This window comes from Chiloscyllium punctatum, chromosome 35 (genome assembly GCF_047496795.1).
Source record: "Chiloscyllium punctatum isolate Juve2018m chromosome 35, sChiPun1.3, whole genome shotgun sequence".
Taxonomy (NCBI): domain Eukaryota; kingdom Metazoa; phylum Chordata; class Chondrichthyes; order Orectolobiformes; family Hemiscylliidae; genus Chiloscyllium; species Chiloscyllium punctatum.
The window spans coordinates 17329696-17347720 of record NC_092773.1 but is presented as its reverse complement, the minus strand read 5'-3'; the positions used below and the strand labels follow the sequence as shown (position 1 = coordinate 17347720).

The 18025-nt window shown below is 40.7% G+C and overlaps 1 protein-coding gene across 1 annotated transcript in view; it reads right to left on the bottom strand.

Annotated features, from left to right (window-relative positions):
• Positions 1-1601: 1601 nt before the first annotated feature.
• Positions 1602-18025, bottom strand: part of ido1 (indoleamine 2,3-dioxygenase 1) — a 57196-nt gene continuing 40772 nt past the window's right edge. Inside the window, exons 7-10 of the mRNA XM_072554148.1 lie at positions 15359-15476; positions 14823-14874; positions 4286-4434; positions 1602-4052 (exon numbers count right to left, since the gene is read on the bottom strand). Coding sequence (XP_072410249.1) covers positions 3679-4052; positions 4286-4434; positions 14823-14874; positions 15359-15476 — 693 coding nt within the window. The 3' untranslated portion in view covers positions 1602-3678. The remainder of the gene's footprint in view (positions 4053-4285; positions 4435-14822; positions 14875-15358; positions 15477-18025) is intronic.

Genomic DNA, 18025 nt, shown 5'->3' with positions numbered 1-18025 from the left:
CTACACCACTTTGCTGTTGAATGCCAACAGAATTTACCATATGTATCATAAACCGGCAAAAAGGGGAGTATGCACAACAAGACTAAGAGACAAAAGCAGAGAACGCTGGAGAAATTAGAAGGTGTGGCAGCATTTGTGGAGAGAAACAGAGTGAACATTTTGAGTCTGCTATGACGTCTTCAGAATCCAGATCTCCAGCATCAAAATTTCTTTGATTTTATGAAGCTAAAAGAGCAACATAGTTGTCTAGTATCTTCCTTGAAAGTATTAAGTTGTCAGAGATATTCAGATAAGTTGCCTGAGACATGCGTTATTTCATGTACTTTCAACATATGAACAAGGAGCCTGCTCCATTATCCAATAAGGTATGACTCTATAAGATAATGGCTGATCAGACTTTACCCTGAACTTTATTTATATTCCTGTTTACCGCTGATATTTTTCATCCCCTTGATAATCAAGAATCTGTCTACCTTGCCTTAAAAGTATAGAATGATTCTGCACCTACTGCCTTTTCAGGAAGGGAATTCCAAAGACTCTCAAAACTCAGAAAAATTTCCTTATCTCTATTGCAATGAAGTTGAAGGTGTGTACTGTGCCTTGAAGAGAGAGAGAATGTTTTTCTGAACTGAGAGATTATAAGTACCTGTGTACATGACTAGATGTCAGTCTCAGAGTGTACTGGAAAATTGAAAATGTGTGACATTTGGCTGTGAAATGAATACCTGAATTTTATTTGCTGTTTTGACAACAATTCAAATTTAAGCGGTTTAAATGATGTCCCAGGGTACTAAAACCCAATTGAGTTTGAATTTAATGTTTTGCCAATGTCAAAGCAATGAGATGATCCGATGTTGGGAGTATAAGAATTTGAAAACACCTTTTGAAAATTGGTCAGAGAGCAACTGCCACAGAGAGAGAAACTGCTGGAGAGCTAACTGCCCATCTAACGTTGTGTTCTTAAAAAAAATCAGAAAAATGCCCTCTCTATCAAGGATACCTTTTCATGTAAAGCCTATTCACAGTAAAAAAAAAGAAGGCAACCCAGGGAGATCAGCAGCAGGAAAACTGAAGACACTGGGGAAGACAAAGACTGTGTGATTTTGAGATTAAGTTGATGTAATTTTAATGTGTGTCTGATTGGAACAGCGTATTTTTATAGAATTGGTGTCAGATAGTAAGTACATCAGAGAAAAGGGGTTTGGATTTGTGATTTATTTTTGTTTAATGTTCACTAGTAGAGTTAAAAATAAATTGGTATTTTTTTCTTTAAATAGTGGAATTTAGGAGTTCTCTGTCACTCATATTTTAACAGATTGTGAAGTGAGGTGAGTTTTTCTGGGTGTTTGATTTAATTAACAGAGGGGTTTGACCACCACAATGTAACACCATAGCTGCCCTCTTATTTTTAAACTGCGACAATTGGCTCTAGATTCTCCCACAAGAGGAAGCATCCTTTCCATTGCCAGCAGGTTCATTGTCCACAGAATATGTTTCAATTATGTTAATGAATATACAATCCGTCTACGCAGAGAACGCGTTTCTTTAATACAGAAAGTTTTATTTGTTGAGAAACTGCAGAATCGAAACTAAATTAGATAAATAACTTTTAAGCAACAAGTTTGAAATAGTTTAGCTGATAAATTTTACATCATAAGTCCTGTTTTACTATATTAAAAAACAATTTAACATATTCAGCCTACAGAGACAACATTTCCTTACTCCATCTCTCTACCCTCTATTTTGCACAATTTGTATTTAACTCCCTGTCAAGATCATTGATTGTTTCTACATCCACCACCCTCATAGACAAGGAGTTGCAGATCATCATTATCACAGCATAAAAACATTTTTCTTCACATCCTCCCTACACCTTTGTTAAATCTGTGTTTCTCCTGTCATCCTTATACCATTAGCTAGTTGGGATCATTTTGTTTTCTAGGCTATCTCAACCTTTCATAATCTTGTATACCTCCACTAAGTTTCCCTCAGCCTCATTTGCTCCAAGGAGAATAAACTAGCTTCTCACAATCTTGTTTCTCATAAACAAATAGGGAGAGCTTGTTAAGCTATACAAGGAACAGTTGGAATACTGTGAACAGTTTTGGTCACCTAACCTAAGTATCAGCATTGGAGGCAGTCCAGAGAAGATCCATTAGGTTGATCCAAGGTATCAAGGAATTTTCTTCGGAGGACAGGTTGAGTAGTTTGAGTTTGTACTCATTGGAGTTTAGAAAATTGAGAAGGATCTCATTGAAATGTATAAGGTTCTTCAGAGCCTTCAATGAGAAACAGTACAGAAAAGATTTACTATGATGCTACCTGGACTGGAAGATTTGAGTTATAAGAAGAGGCTGGATAGGCTGGGATTTTCTTTTCCCTGGAGAGTAGGAGACTGAGAGGTTTATAAAATCATGAGAAGCATAGCTTCTCCTCATGGTAGGGGAGTGTAAAACTAGAGCACATAGATTTGAAGTGAGAAAAGAGAGATAGAAAAGGTTCAAGAGGTTCGCAATTTTTCCAAAGAGAGTGGTGAATATCTGAACGGGCTGCCAGGGGTAGTGGTGGAGGCAAATATAATTTTCAGAAATATCATTACTGAAACATTTGGACAGGTGCATTGATTGGATAGGTATGGATAGATATGGACCGAACGCAAGCAAATGGGACTCAATTAATTGTGAAAACTGTGTGACGTGGACAGGTTGGTCTGAATGGCCTGTTTCCATGCTCTGACTGTAATAATGTCAGTGTGGAGAGGTTGTTTCCCTTATGGATGAATCTAGGACAAATAGGCATACTCTCAAATTTTCAGCTCTGATCTCCAGCATCTGCAGTCCTCACTTTCTCATACTCTCAAAGTAATAAGTTGCCCATTTCAGACAGAGATGAGGAGAATTGTTTTGTCTGTGAGGATGGTGAATCTGAGGAATTCTTTCCTGCTGAGGGATGTCGAAGTTGGGTTACTAAAGTATATAAAAGACTGAGAAGACATATTTCTAATAATAAAGAGAATCCAAGTTATGGGGTAAAGCAGATAAGTGGAGTTAAGGATTATCAGATCGGCCATGGTAGAGTGGACTAAATGGGCTGAGTGACCGCGAGATCTTATGGTCTTACTTCCTTCCGGAAATGACATTACATTATAATTATAGTAATTACATTTTATTATGTAAAAATGAAAGCTGTTGAATTTCTGTTAAAATCCCCTATTAGCTCAATGCTTATTTTTATGCTTTAGGAGATCGTAGCATAGTAATAATATCACTGAATGAGTAACTGAAGGACCTGGGCAGATTTCATGAATGTCAGTTCAAATCTCATCATGGTTGTGCAAACTCATCAATAATGTTTCTTTGAGAAGGAAATCTGCCTCTCTCACCTGGTCTGGCCGACATGTGATTCCAGATCCACAGGAATGTGGTAGACCTTTAGATGGCCGAAAAAGCCAGTTAGAGACAGAGGAACAAATGTGACATCCACATTGCCATGCAAGAATTTTTAGAAGTAGTTAGTGTCAGTGTTGTCACTACAGTGTCTTTGTCATTGATAGCTCATGATATATGAAGATTTCACTGTTACCTCACATTTTACCAATAAATAAGCTGTCTGGCTTCCTGAATAATTATATATTAGTTAGATATTTTAGTACAATAAATGAGTTAACCTCTATTGATGTCACCAAATGTTATCAATCATTACTTTCTTAGTCGCATCTCGGACACTTTTAAGCAAACACATGATTCCTGATCCACCCGTTCCCCGTTCAGCTAAGGCAGCTGGGGCCTTCTGTAATAAAAGTGCTGAGCTGTTTTGCTTGGCTTTCTCTGCTTTTGCTTTGGCTGCAGTTATCGTGATATACCGAGTGACAACTGTAATGTGATAGTTCCTCAGATCAACAAGCGCAGCTATGCAATCATTGTACAGCTCACGGAGGGCAAGATTTCTGTTGAGCATGATGTGCTCTCGCACAGATGGTCCTGAGGTAATTGCTTGGAGGAAAGCCTTGTGTGAAGGAGGCATGTAGTCCCTCATCCGGTACAAGAATTCAGCTGTAACAAGAATTACACATCAAATTGGATAACAAGATTGGAAACAAATTCATTAATTTTAATTATACTCATCTAAAAAGTTAACAATTCAATTTATGCGCGTTTTACACAATATAACATAAGCTACAATAAGACACATTTGTAAGTTTTGTGGTCATGGCAGATCACTTTCCATAAAATGAATTGGATCTTCTGATAAAAGCATTGTATTTAATGTTGTAGACCTCACTTACCATTTTTTTCCTCATGACGTATTCTCAAAAACTCATCAAAAGATTGCAGAGTGGAACTTTGTGCAGCACTCCCACCTGAGAAGAACCTAGGTTTATCCCACACTCCTTCATACAACAAGCCTTCTGGAAAGGCTGGATTATCCTTCCATCTGCAAAACAAAGTGACAGAAATCACAGCACATTTCATGTCAAGCTTCAACACATTCATTCAACATGGTGAGGCAACAACTTTTAACTCAGCATTGAAATAGTCCCTGGAGTGCAATCAATTTATTTGTGATTCAAATTTTTTGCAGTATCAGGCTCACTCTGCAATATCCTTTCTCAAAGCCATGCTCATCCATATTCAAATTCTGGAAAGAGTCATGGATTTCAGTTAAATATTGATTCTTATTTTCTCCATACCCCCACATAATTGTTCTGATTTTCAGAGGTTGTCAGAATCTCTCTTCACTGCCCATGTAACTTGCCAACAGTCTCCACTTAAATCTTGGACTTCTGGAACTGCATTGATCAAGAGTGGCATTTATATTCCGTCCCAGCATTGTCATGGCCTTCGTTGGTTCTTAAACAATGACCAAATCATTGGAAAGCAATTTGTTTTGCAGCCTTCTTCTGGAATAGGAACACTGTCAAGAGGTGTTGTGCATTCATTGGCATAATACTTACTATTCACCACACCAGTGCATGCAACCACATATTGCAGGTAGCAAGAAGCTCAGGGTCACCATGGGAGGAGAAAGATTCAGTTGTCAAAGTCTACATACATTTCAATGATATCGGTATAAAGGAGGAAGAGGTTCTGCTGAGGGAATGTGAGCAGCTAAATTAAAAAGCAGAACTAAAAATGTAATAACCTCTGTCTTACAACCTGATTTATAAATTAGTGGCACAGGCTTAACAAGGTTAAAGAGGTAAACACATGACTCAAAGATTAGTGTGGGAGAATTGGGTTCAAATTCATGGGACATTGGCACCAGTACTGGTGAAGGAAGGGGCTGTTCCAGTGGGACAGGCTTCTGTAAAATCATGCTGGGACCAGAGTCTTGGCATAACCAAGGCTGCAAATGGGGCTATAAACTAAATTGTTGTGGGGGGGAAGGGGAGTGGGTGGGCGGGGGTTTGTTCAGTTCCATGGCAAATTATAAAATCAGAAGTAAAGGAGAAGGTAGGATTGCAGGTTAGTGATGGGCTTGATTGTTAGGAGAAAATAGAAAAGGGACAGAATGGGTGAATTTCATATTGTACAAAAATAGACAAGCAGGAAGCTGGAAGAACACAGCAAGCCAGGCAGCATCAGGAGGTGGAGAAGTCAATGTTTCAGGTGTAACCCTTCTTCAAGATCTGAAATGTTGAATATCTCCACCTCTTGATGCTGTCTGGCTTACTGTGTTCTTCCAGCCTCCTGCTTGCCTACCTTGAATTCCAGTATCTTTTTTTTTGTCTCTAATCTTATGCAAAAAACTGGAGAAGTGTCAGGAAATTCAATCATAAAACCAACTTTATGGATTTGTATCTTAATGCATGAAGCATTGGAATAAGGTTGACCAACTGACCACAATTGAAACGTTACTGAATATGATTTCAAACTCACTACAGAAACATGGTTCCAAAAAGATCAAAACTACGAGCTTAGCATTCAGGGATATTTACCCTTTGGAAACAGGACATTTTCAGGAATGGAAAAAATGATGGCGTAGCACGGTTAATAAGAAACGAAATGAGGACAGTTATGAGAGATAATTTGGGCTTAGATGATGTAGAATTCACATGGGTGGTGGTAAAAAACAGCAATGGAAGGACAACATTGGGGATCTCGACATTCTTCTGACCAAACAGTAGCCACTCTGTGGGAAAGGCTACAAATCAACAAATAATACGAGCAGAGGAAAGAATAGAGAAATAATTTTGGGTGACTTTAATCTTCATGTAGATTGAGTTGGTCAATTTGGAAAGGGTAGCTCAAGAAATGAATTGATAGAGTGCATTAGGGATAGTTTCCAATGTCATGGAGCCAACCAGGGAGCTGGATATCTTGGATCTGATGATAGGGAATAAGGCAGGTTTACTAAATAAGGGAAGTAAAAGATCCCCTTGAAAATAGTAATCATAATATGATAGAATTTAATATCCAGTGTGAGAATGAGAAACTTGGGTCAAAAACAACTTACCTGTGTTTAATTAAAGGGAATTATGATGAAATGAAGATCGAGTTTGTTGAAGTGAATTGTGTGAATCAATTAGCAGGAATCACAGGAAACAAGCAGTGGCAGACATTCTGCAAGACAATTAGTATAAATAGGTCCCACCCAGGAGGAAAGATTCCAAGAGGGATAAACCAATCATGGCTAACTTCAGGAAGTGTTAAATTCAAAGAAAAAGCATATAAGGAGGTCAAGGTTAGTGACAGCCTCAAAGACCGATAAAACTCAGAATCCAGCAAAGGAGAACCAACAAATCATAAAGATAAAGAAAATAAACTATGAAGGCAAACTAGTGAGGTTTATTAATTCTAACAAGCAGAGCTCCTGTAAAAATATGAAAAAGAAGAGAGAAGTCAAAGTGAAATCAACCCCTGCGAAAATTAATCTGGGGAGATGGTTTTGGGGAACAAGGAAATGGCAGAGGAGTTAGATTGTTTTCATCAGTTTTTACAGTGGAAGATACTTTGAATATTTCAGTAATAAGAATAAAGAATAGTGGGGAAGGAATTAAGGACCATCACCATCGTTGAAGAAGAAGTATAAAACAAACTAATGGAGTGAAGGGTAGGAGTCATTGGACTCTGGAGAAATTGCTAAGGTGACTCTATTCAGAAAGGGACAGAGGCAAGAAGCCAATAAATATAACCAATTGGCTTAACATCTATTGTTGGAAAAGCATTGAAATCAAGGAAGTCACAGCAGAACATTTGCAAAATCATAATCATAATCCAATCAAGCAGAGTCAGCATGGCTTCATGAAGAGGAAATTGTGTCTGACTAATTAGGGAGATCTCCAGCATCTGCAGTCCTCACTTTCTCCGAATTAGGGAGAAACTGGTAGATGTGTTATATTTGGGCTTCAGAATGCATTCAACAAAGTAAATATAACAAGTTTGGTCATAAGATAAATCATTCCGTTGGAGCTAATATATTGGCCTGGATGGAGAATTAGCTCAGGGGCAGGAAACAGTGGTTGGAGATAAGAATTTCTTTATCAAGTTGATAGCCTGTGATCTGTGAGGTTCCACAGGGATCAATGCTGGGACTGCAACTGTTTACAAAATAAATTAATGGCTTGGAGGAAGGAAGTGAATGTACTGCAGCCAAATTTGCAGACAACACAAAAATAGGTGGAAAGGCAGGTTGTTAAAGGAGCACAGACAGTTTACAGAGAGATCTTGACAGATTAAAGTAAGTGGGCAAAATGTTAGCCAATGGAGTTTCATTTGGGAAAATGCAAAGTTCATTTTGGAAGGGAGATTGAAAGATCAGAATATTATTTAAATGGAGAAAAACTGCAGAAAGTTGCAACATGAAGGGGGTTGGGAACACTTATGCAGAAAACACAGAAAGCTAGCACGCAGGCACAATGGGTAATCAGGCAAGCTACTACAATATTGACCCTTGTTTCAACGGAGTTGGAAAATGAGACTACAAAAATCCTGTTGCAACTGTTGAGATCAGCCCTGGAGTACTGTGAGCAGTTTTGATAAGATCATAATGTTTGAGAGTAGAATTTGGCCATTTGGCCCATCAAGTCTGGCCCACTATTTGATCATGGCTGATATGTTTCATAACTTCATTCATCTATCTTCTCCCCGTAAGCTTTGATTCCCTGATGAATCAGAGATAATCAGAGGGTTGGATAGGGTGGACAGGTAGAGCTTTTTTCCAAGTATGGGGACGGCAAACACGAGGGGACACAACTTTAGAGTGAGGGGAGATAGGTCGAAGACAGATGTCAGAGGTAGTTTCTTTACTCAGAGAGTAGTAAGGGTATGGAATGCTTTGCCTGCAACAGCAGTAGATTCGCCAAGTTTAAGTGCATTTAAGTTGTCATTGGATAGGTATATGGACGTACATGGAATAGTGTAGGTGGGATGGGCTTCAGATTAGTATGACAGGGTGGCGCAACATCGAGGGCCGAAGGGCCTGTACTGCGCTGTACTGTTCTATGAATCAAGAACCTGTCTTGCTCTGTCTTAAATACACACAATAACTTGTCCTCCACTGCCTTCTTTAGCAATAATTGCAGAGATTCACCACCTCTGGTTAAATAAATTTCTCCTCATCTCAGTTCTAAAGGGACATCCCTTCATGTTGAGGCTGTGCCTTCGGGTCCTAATCTCTCCCATGAGTGGAGAGATCTATATCTACCTGATCTAGGCTTTCATTCTGTAAGTTTCAATGAGATCTCTCCTCATCCTTCCAAACTCCATCGAGTAAACACCCAGAAACCTCAATTGTTCCTCACATAACAAACCCTTTATCCCCAAGATCATTCCTATAAGCCTGCTCTGGACCCCCTCCATGGCCAGCACACCTTCAAGGCACAAAACTGTTCACGACATTTAAAATGCGGTATGACCAGTGTTTTACACAGCCTCAGTGGTACATGCCTACTCTTGTATTTCTAGCCTTCTGAAAATTAATGTTAACATTGCATTTGCTTTCCTAACTGCCAACTGAATCTGCATGTTAACCTTAAAAGAATCATAAACTAAGACTGCTGAGTTCCTTTGAGCTTCACATTTCCAAAGCCTTTCCTGCACATCCACCAATATCATTTATTGTATCTGTTGCTCTTGATGCGGTCTCCTCTACATTGGGGAGACTGGATGCCTCCTGGCACAGCGCTTTAGAGAACATCTCTGGGACACCTGCATTAATCAACCACACCGCCCTGTAGCCCTCCCACTCTACCGAGGACATGGAGGTCCTGGGCCTCCTTCACAGCTGCTCCCTCACCACCAGATGCCTGGAGGAAGAATGCCTCATCTTCCGCCTTGGAACACTTCAACCCCAGGGCATCAATGTGGACTTCAACAGTTTCCTCATTTCTCCTTCCCCCACCTCACCCCAGTTCCAAACTTCCAGCTCAGCACTGTCCCCATGACTTGTCCTACCTGCCTATCTTCTTTTCCACCTATCCACTCCACCCTCCTCCCTGACCTATCACCTTCATCCCCTCCCCCACTCACCTATTATACTCTATGCTACTTTCTTCCCACCCCCACCCTCCTCTCATTTATCTCTCCATCCTTCAGGCACTCTGCCTGTATTCCTTATGAAGGGTTTTTGCCCGAAACGTCAATTTTACTGCTCCTCAGATGCTGTCTGAACTGCTGTGCTTTTCCAGCACCACTAATCCAGAATCTGGTTTCCAGCATTTGCAGTCATTGTTTTTGCCTTATTTCAAAAATAGTCTACACTTCTATTTTTCTTATCAAATTGTAAGACCTCACACTTTCCCACATTGTATTCAATCCACCACATCTTGCAGCCAATCTTGCAGCCTGTCCAAGTCCTTCTGCAGCCTTCCCACCTCCTCAACATTACCTGCCCTTCCATCTGTTTTGTGTCATCTGTAAACTTAGCCAATGATGCCCTCAGTTATTTTGTCCAGATTGTTAATGTATAATGTGTATGGTTGTGGTCTCAACATTGACCCCTGAAAAACTCTAGTAGCCACTAGTTGCCATCCAGAAAATGTCCTCTTGAACCCCACTCTATGCCTTTTGCCTGTCAGCCAATCCTGTATCCATGTTTGTACCTTGCCTCTAACACCATGGCCTCTTATTTTGCAGACTCTTGTGTGGCACCTTGTTAAAACCTTCTGGAAATCCAAACAGATCATGTGCCCGGCTTTCCTTTGTCTAACTTGCTTGTTGCCTCCTCAGAGAGTTCTAACAGATTTGTCAGGCATGACCTCCCATTGACGAAGCCATGTTGGTTCCACCCTACTTTAACATGCACTTTCAAATACTCCACAATCTCATCTTCAATAAAGGGCTCGAAAATCTTATCAATGACTAAGGTCAAGCTAACCAGTCTATAATTTCTGTCTTCTGCCTCCCTCCCTCCTTAAACAGGAGTTAACACTGACCATTTTATAGACTCTGCCACCCTCCATGACTCCGTGTTTGCTGAAAGACCACCACTAATGCCTCGACAATCTCCACTGCTGTCCCCCTCAGAACCTGGGGTGTAGTCTATCTGGTCTGGATAACTTATCCACTTTCAGACTTTCATCACCCCCAACACCTTGTAGTAAATGATGGCCAGTAAACTCACCTGTCTTTCATGAAGTTCTATATGCAACTGGTGTTTTCCACCATGCTCGCCTTGTTAAAAAAAAAATACAGTTTCATTGGAGGCCATTCAGATAAGATTCACTACGATTATCCCTCATATGGATGGATTGTCTTATGTGCAAAGGTCAAACAGATTGGGAGTCTACGAAGTGGAGTTCAGAACAATTTGAGGTGATCTCATTGAAACATGTGATTTCTTGACAAGCTGGACTGGGTAAACGTTGAGTCGATGTCAATATAAGACTGAGATGAGGAGGACGTTTCTTCTGAGGTTTGTGGTTCTTTGGGACTCCTTGCCACATAGAGCTCTGGGGCAGAGTCCTTGTATATCTGAGGCTGAAATAGATTCTTGATCAGTTGGAGAAATCAAGGGTATGGAGGAACAGCAGGGAAGGGGACATGAGGAATGTCAAATCAGTCACGATCCTTTTGAATGGGGAAGCAGGCTTGAAGGGGCCTGTCATGTTCTTATTTCTTATGGTCTTTGCCTGTCCAGGTACATTCTTGCCCTTTCTTTATTTACTCATTTGTGGGATGTGGGTATTGCTGGCTTGCCAACATTTATTGCCTGCTGCTAGTTGCCCTTGAGAAGGCGGTGATGACCTGCCTTATTGAATTGCTGCAGTCCACCAGCTGTAGGTTTGCCAACAATACCACTCAGGAGGGAATTCTTGGAAATTTGACCCAGCAACAGTGAAGGCACAGCAATATTTTTCCAAGTCAGGATGGTGAGTGGCTTGGAGGGTAACTTGAAGGTGGTGGTGTTCCCATATATATGCTGCCCTTGTGCTGAGAGATTAAAGTGGTGTCGGTTTGGAAGGTGCTGTCTGAGGATCTTTGATAAATTTCTGCAATGCATCTTGTACATCAAACACACCACTGCTACTGAGTATGAGTGGTGGAGGGAGTGGATGCTTGTGGGTGCAGGGCCAATCAAGTGGGCTGCTTTGTCCTGAATGGTGTCAAGCTTCTTGAGTGTTGGGCTGCACTCATCCAGGTAAGAGGGGAGTATTCCATCACACTCCTGACATGTGTCTTGTAGATGATGGCTAGGCTTAAGAGAGTCAGGAGGTGTGATACTTGCTGCGGTGTTCCTAGCATTTGACCACCTGTTGTCACCACTGTGTTTATGTGGTGAGTCCAGTTGAATTCCTGGTCAATGATAACCCTCAGGATAGTGATAGTGGGGGATTCAGTGATGGTAACACAATTGAATGTTAAGGGATAGTGCTTAGATTGTCTCTTAATTGCTGATGGCCATAGCCTGGCATTTTTGTAGAACAAAAGTTACTTGCCACTTGTCAGCCAAGATTTGCCCAGATCTTGTTGCATTTGGACATGGACTGCTTCAGTATCTGAGGGGTCATGAATAGTTCTGAATATCGTGGAATCATCGGCGAGCATACCCCCTTTTGATCTTCTGATGGAGCAAAGGTCATTGATGAAGCAGCTGAAGGCTATGGCCTATGGCACTCACGTGAGGAACCCCTGAACTGACCTGACTGATCTCCAACAACCATGACCATCTTGCTGTATGTCAGGTATAACTCTCTCCACTAGAGGAGTTTGCACCCGATATCCATTGATTCCAGTTTTGCTGGGACTCCTTAATGCCACCCTCAGTCAAATGCAGCCTTGAGATCAAGTCCTGTCATTCTCACCTCGCCTCTGGAATGCAGCTCTTTTGTCCATGTTTGAACTAAGGTTGTATTGAGGTCAGGAGCTGAGTGACTCTGGTGGAACCCAAATTGGGTGTCGCTGAGCAGGTTATTGCTGGGCAGGTGGTATTCATAGCACTGTTAATGACACCTTCCATCCCTTTACTGATGAGTGAAATAATGGGATGGTTATTGGATAGGTTGGATCTGTCCTGCTTTTTATGCACAGGATATAGTTGGGTAGTTTTCCACGTTGTCGGGTTGATACCAGGGTTGTAACTGTACTGGAATCACTTACCTAGGGGAGCAGAAGGTTCTGGAGCACAGGTCATCAGTACGATTGCCAGAATGTTGTCAGGGCCTGTGAGCCTTTCCAGTATCCAATGACTCCAACAGTTTCTTGATATAACATGGAGTGAATTGAATTGGCTGGTATCTGTAATGCTGGGGACCACTGACGAAGGCTGAGATGGATCATCCATTTTGCACTTCTGGCTGAAAATCGCTGCAAAAGCTTCAGCCTTACCTTTGCCTGGAGATTGAATCTCCTGGCAAAGTTCTGAAATGCTCTTTAGGTTCCTCCTTAAGGAAAGGACTTCCATTGGTAGCAGTCATTCCAGTAAAGTTTATTCCTTTTGGTTTGTTTTCTGACATTTTACCGCAGAAAAAAATGGGAAAAGGTTTTTGGATTTCTGAGTATTCTTTTATAATCGTAGTGTGACTAAATTGTCCTTCTATGAGGTCCAGACCTTCACTCCCCACTTTGCTATTCCTTTCCCCTTTGAACACCACCTTCCTCAAAATAAGTTCCAACCCCCCTCTCCAACCTCCCCAACCCCATTTCTGGTTCAGCACCAACACCCTTCTCCCACTTGACATTTTCCTGTCCCACGTTGTACCCTATAGGCTCATCTGTGAAATCACCTAAAATGAGAAATTGTTTGGTACAGAGGCTGATGGAAAAAGCAACAAAAGTAATTTGCTGAGAACATGTAGTACACAGCAATTCTGCATGAAAGCACATTGGAAGCTTTTATAGATCATGGATCTGGTTCATTTTTGGCTGTCAAGTTGCAGGGTTTTATATTTTTTTTAATATATTGCAGCAGAGAAATCTATGAAGCAGAAGACGAGACAAGCAATATAGGGGAGAAAATAAATCCAACGTTTTTCTGCTGTACTGGTAAGCTTACCTATAATTATTTCAGAAATCAATATAATTATAATATCACTTTACTGTAAATCTTTTGTGTATCCTCAAGACTTGTTGTTCCTAGAACATAAAATTGAAGATCTGCTCAAGTGCGAGGGAACACTTTGTTCATGAATGTACTACTTTGTTAAGCTATTTAACGTCTCACTATAAATATAATTATATTCAGTTTCTCAAATAATTTCATTCAAAACATTACTCTATTCTATTTTGCATTTGAGTCATTTCAAATAAAGACAACTTCTGTCTGAGGCTCACGGGAGAACATTTGATATCAGGGATAAATTTGGTCAGAGATCAAAGTGTTGGAAGTAGGATGTTGAGTTCGTGATTGCATGGGGGCAGGGAATAGGGTGGTCAGGACTGAGCCAAGTTGAAGAAATTATACTAGAGTAAAAAAGTCCCTTCAGAAACAGTGACCATAACATTGTGAAATTAAGCATTCATCTTGAAAGTGATGAATTTGGATTATAAACAACCATGCTCAACTTAAATAAGGAGAACTAAAAAGGCAGACCTGCATGGATAATGAGTTTAGAAACGAAAATGGTTAAGGAACCACGCAGACAAGGAAATGGTTTATTCCTCACAGCAAAGACATATTCCATTGAGGAAGAAGGAATAAAGTCACCACAGTCTTACCAGACCAAACATCTGCTCTCTCAGAGAGACATGATTGGTGGTGGTTTAACCTGACAGTCAGCATGCCTCAGGTAAGGAGAGAGGTCAAAAAGTAGAGTCTTTAAATGGTAAACTCACACAGTGTAGGAACTGAACCCACACTGTTGGTATCACTCTGCATCACAAACTGGCTGTCCATCCAACAGAACTGACCAACCCCAGAAGAAGGATTATTGGAAGGGATAAATCAGCTGTGGTTAAGCACATAAGTTAAGGAGAGCATCAGATTGAAAGAAAAAACATACAATGTGGCAAAAATTTTTAGTAAGCGAGAGGATTGAAAAACTTGAAAACCAATAAAAGATGATTCAAGAAAAACAAAGAGAAAGAAAATAAACTTCAGAGGAAAACTTGCAAGTAATGTAAAGACTAACAGCAAGAACGCCTTCAAATATATGAAAGAAAGCGAGAAGCCAGAGTGATCTTGGAGAACGATACTGAGGTAAATAAAAATAGGAAATTATAGAGAATTTGAATAAACATTTGGCATCAATCTAGAATGCTTCATTTGAACTTGCCTCCACCTCACTTCCAGGCACTTGATAATGACAGGAATAGATAGGCACATGCGATTAGAATTACTGCATATACAAAGAATCAATATGGACATGTTAGGCTGAACAAGCTGCTTATGTGTTGTACATATATGTACTGGAAATCAGACAGTGTTTAAGAGAGAATACGTACCCAGAAAGAAAGAGTCGAATTATCCCATAGAAAGTGTCAGGATCCACATGCTCTGGGAAGAAAATAGAAAAACAATTCAATGTGACTAAACGAACCAGAGATCAAATGAATCCATTCATGGAATAAATCTCATGTAGCGAGTTGCTGGACTTTAGATTGAGTCTGGCTGTAGCCTGGCACCAAACTTCAATTGTCGTTCACAAAAGTTTTGTGATAGACGAGCATTCAGATAAAATGTTATTGATCATTATTTGATCTGAGTATGCAGTTTAGACAGGCAAACATGCAGAAGTGAACTAAAAGCTGCTTACACTGAGAATTAATTCTTAAAAAAAATACCAGTGAATTCTGATGTCCATAATTCAACACATAGGCTAAAGTCCCTTCGGTCTCCTTTTTCATTCCTTCCAAACAGAGAAATATTAAAGGTTGCCTTCAATTTGCCTTTCTGTCAGAAGTGCATCCATTATCCTTTACATTTTTTTAAGACCTGTTGCTTTTCCATGTGTTTTAATGGAATATCGATATGAACTTACCATCCATCTTCTTCAGAGATTGATTCATCTTCCTAATTGATTCAGCCATATCGTGTAAAGCATTTTTAATTGAATCATCATCATGTCTCAGTATTGCTTCAGTTGCAATAGAAATAGCCTGGGGAAGGTGACAATGTAACATATTATAAATTGAAAAAAAAATGTTTTGATATCATGAAGTTCTTTTTGAATGATATCAGCTATTGCCAAGTTGATAGCATCCTCACCTGAGTCAGAAAGTTGTAGGTTCATGTCCCAAACCAGAATGTGAACTTAAAAAGCTGACATGCCAGGGCATTACTCCCAGAATGCTACATGTTTTAGATATTAAACCACTCTTCTGCAGAAGTAAAAGATCCCATGGTACACTTTTGAAGAAGAACAGGCAAGTTATCCCTGGTCACAGTGGATCACTCTCAATGTCACCAAAACAAATTTGATGCTGATCATCACAATGATCTTTTTGAGAGTTTTCTGAGCATAAATTTGACTGACATGACAACAGTGACTAGATTTGAAAAATGCATCTTTGGCTGTAAAGTACTTCAGAGTGTGTAATGGTTGCGACAACTGCCATATCAATGCAACCCTTCTCTTCTCTTCTCTTCTGTCCTTTTCAGGCATTTCTTCCTCCCTTCCTTCCCCTCTCTGTAATTCTGCAGGGTCTTATGATGGATGCCTTGGAAATTGTGAATAGCACCGTTTCATTGATGCTACAGCAGAAACTTAGTAATTTTAATAAACAGTTCAACGCACGCTGGTAGGTATAGGGAATGCTGAATGACTAGAGAAATTGAAGGTTGGTTAAGAAAAAGAAGGAAGCATATCAAAGGTATACACAGGATCGATTGAGTGAACCCTTCGTAGAGTATGAAGGAAGTAGGCGTATACTTAAGAGAGAAATCAGGAGGGCAAAAAGGGGACATGAGATAGCTTTGGTAAATAGAATTAAGGAGAATCCAAAGAGGTTTTACAAATACATTAAGGACAAAAGGGTAACTAGGGAGAGAATAGGACCCCTCAAAGATCAGCAAGGCGGCCTTTGTGTGGAGCCGCAGAAAATTGGGGAGATACTAAATGAGTATTTTGCATCAGTATTTTACTGTGGAAAAGGATATGGAAGATATAGACTGCAGGGAAATAGATGGTGACATCTTGCAAAATGTCCATATTACTGAGGAGGAAGTGCTGGATGTCTTGAAATGGGTAAAGATGGATAAATCCACAGGACCTGATCGGGTGTACCCGAGAACTCTGTGGGAAGCCAGAGAAGTGATTGCTGGGCCTCTTGCTGAGATATTTGTATTATCGATAGTCACAGATGAGGTGCCGGAAGGCTGGAGGTTGGATAACATGGTGCCACTGTTTAAGAAGTGTGGTACGGACAAGCCAGGGAACTATAGACCAGTGAGCCTGACATCGGTGGTGGGCAAGTTGCTGGAGGGAATCCTGAGGGACAGGATGTACATGTAGTTGGAAAGGCACGGACTGATTAGGGATAGTCAGCATGGAGTTGTGCGTGGGAAATCATGTCTCACAGACTTGATTGAGTTTTTTGAGGAAGTAACAAAGAGGATTAATGAGGGCAGAGTGGTAGATGTGATCTATATGGACTTCAGTAAGGCATTCAACAAGGTTCCCCATGGGAGACTGATTAGCAAGGTTAGATCTCACAGAATACAGGGAGAACTAGCCACTTGGATACAGAACTGGCTCAAAAGTAGAAGACAGAGGGTGATAGTGGAGGGTTGTTTTTCAGACTGGAGGCCTGTGACCAGTGGCATGCCACAAGAATTGGTGGCTCTCTACTTTTTGTCATTTACATAAATCATTTGGATGTGAGCATAAGAGGTACAGTTAGTAAGTTTGCGGATGACACCAAAATTGGAGGCGTAGTGAAGAGTGAGGAGGGTTACCTCAGATTACAACAGGATCTTGACCAGATTGGCCAATGGGCTGAGAAGTGGCAGATGGAGCTTAATTCAGCTAAGTGTGAGGTGCTGCATTTTGGGAAAGCAAATCTTAGCAGGACTTATACTCTTAATGGTAAGGTCCTGGGGAGTGTTGCTGAACAAAGAGACCTTGGAGTGCAGGTTCATAGCTCCTTGAATGTGGAGTCGCAGGTAGATAGGATAGTGAAGAAGGCGTTTGGTATGTTTTCCTTTATTGGTCAGAGTATTGAGTACAGGAATTGGGATGTGATGTTGCGGCTGTGCAGGACATTGATTAGGCCACTGTTGGAATATTGCATCCACTTCTGGTCTCCTTTCTATCGAAAAGATGTTGTGAAACTTGAAAGGGTTCAGAAAGGATTTACAAGGATGTTGCCAGGGTTGGAGGATTTGAGCTATAGGGAGAGGCTAAACAAGCTAGGGCTTTTCCCTGGAGCGTCAGAGGCTGAGGGGTAACCTTAGAGAGGTTTACAAAATTATGAGGGGCATGGATAGGGTGAATAGGCAAAGTCTTTTCCCTGGGGCAGGGGAGTCCAGAACTAGGGGCAAAGGTTTAAGGTGAGATGGGAAAGATATAAAAGAAACCTATGGGGTAATATTTCCACACAGAGGGTGGTATGTGTATGGAATGAACTGCCAGACGAAATGGTGGAGGCTGGTCCAATTGCAACATTTAAGAGGCATTTGGAGTGGTATATGAATAGGAAGGGTTTGG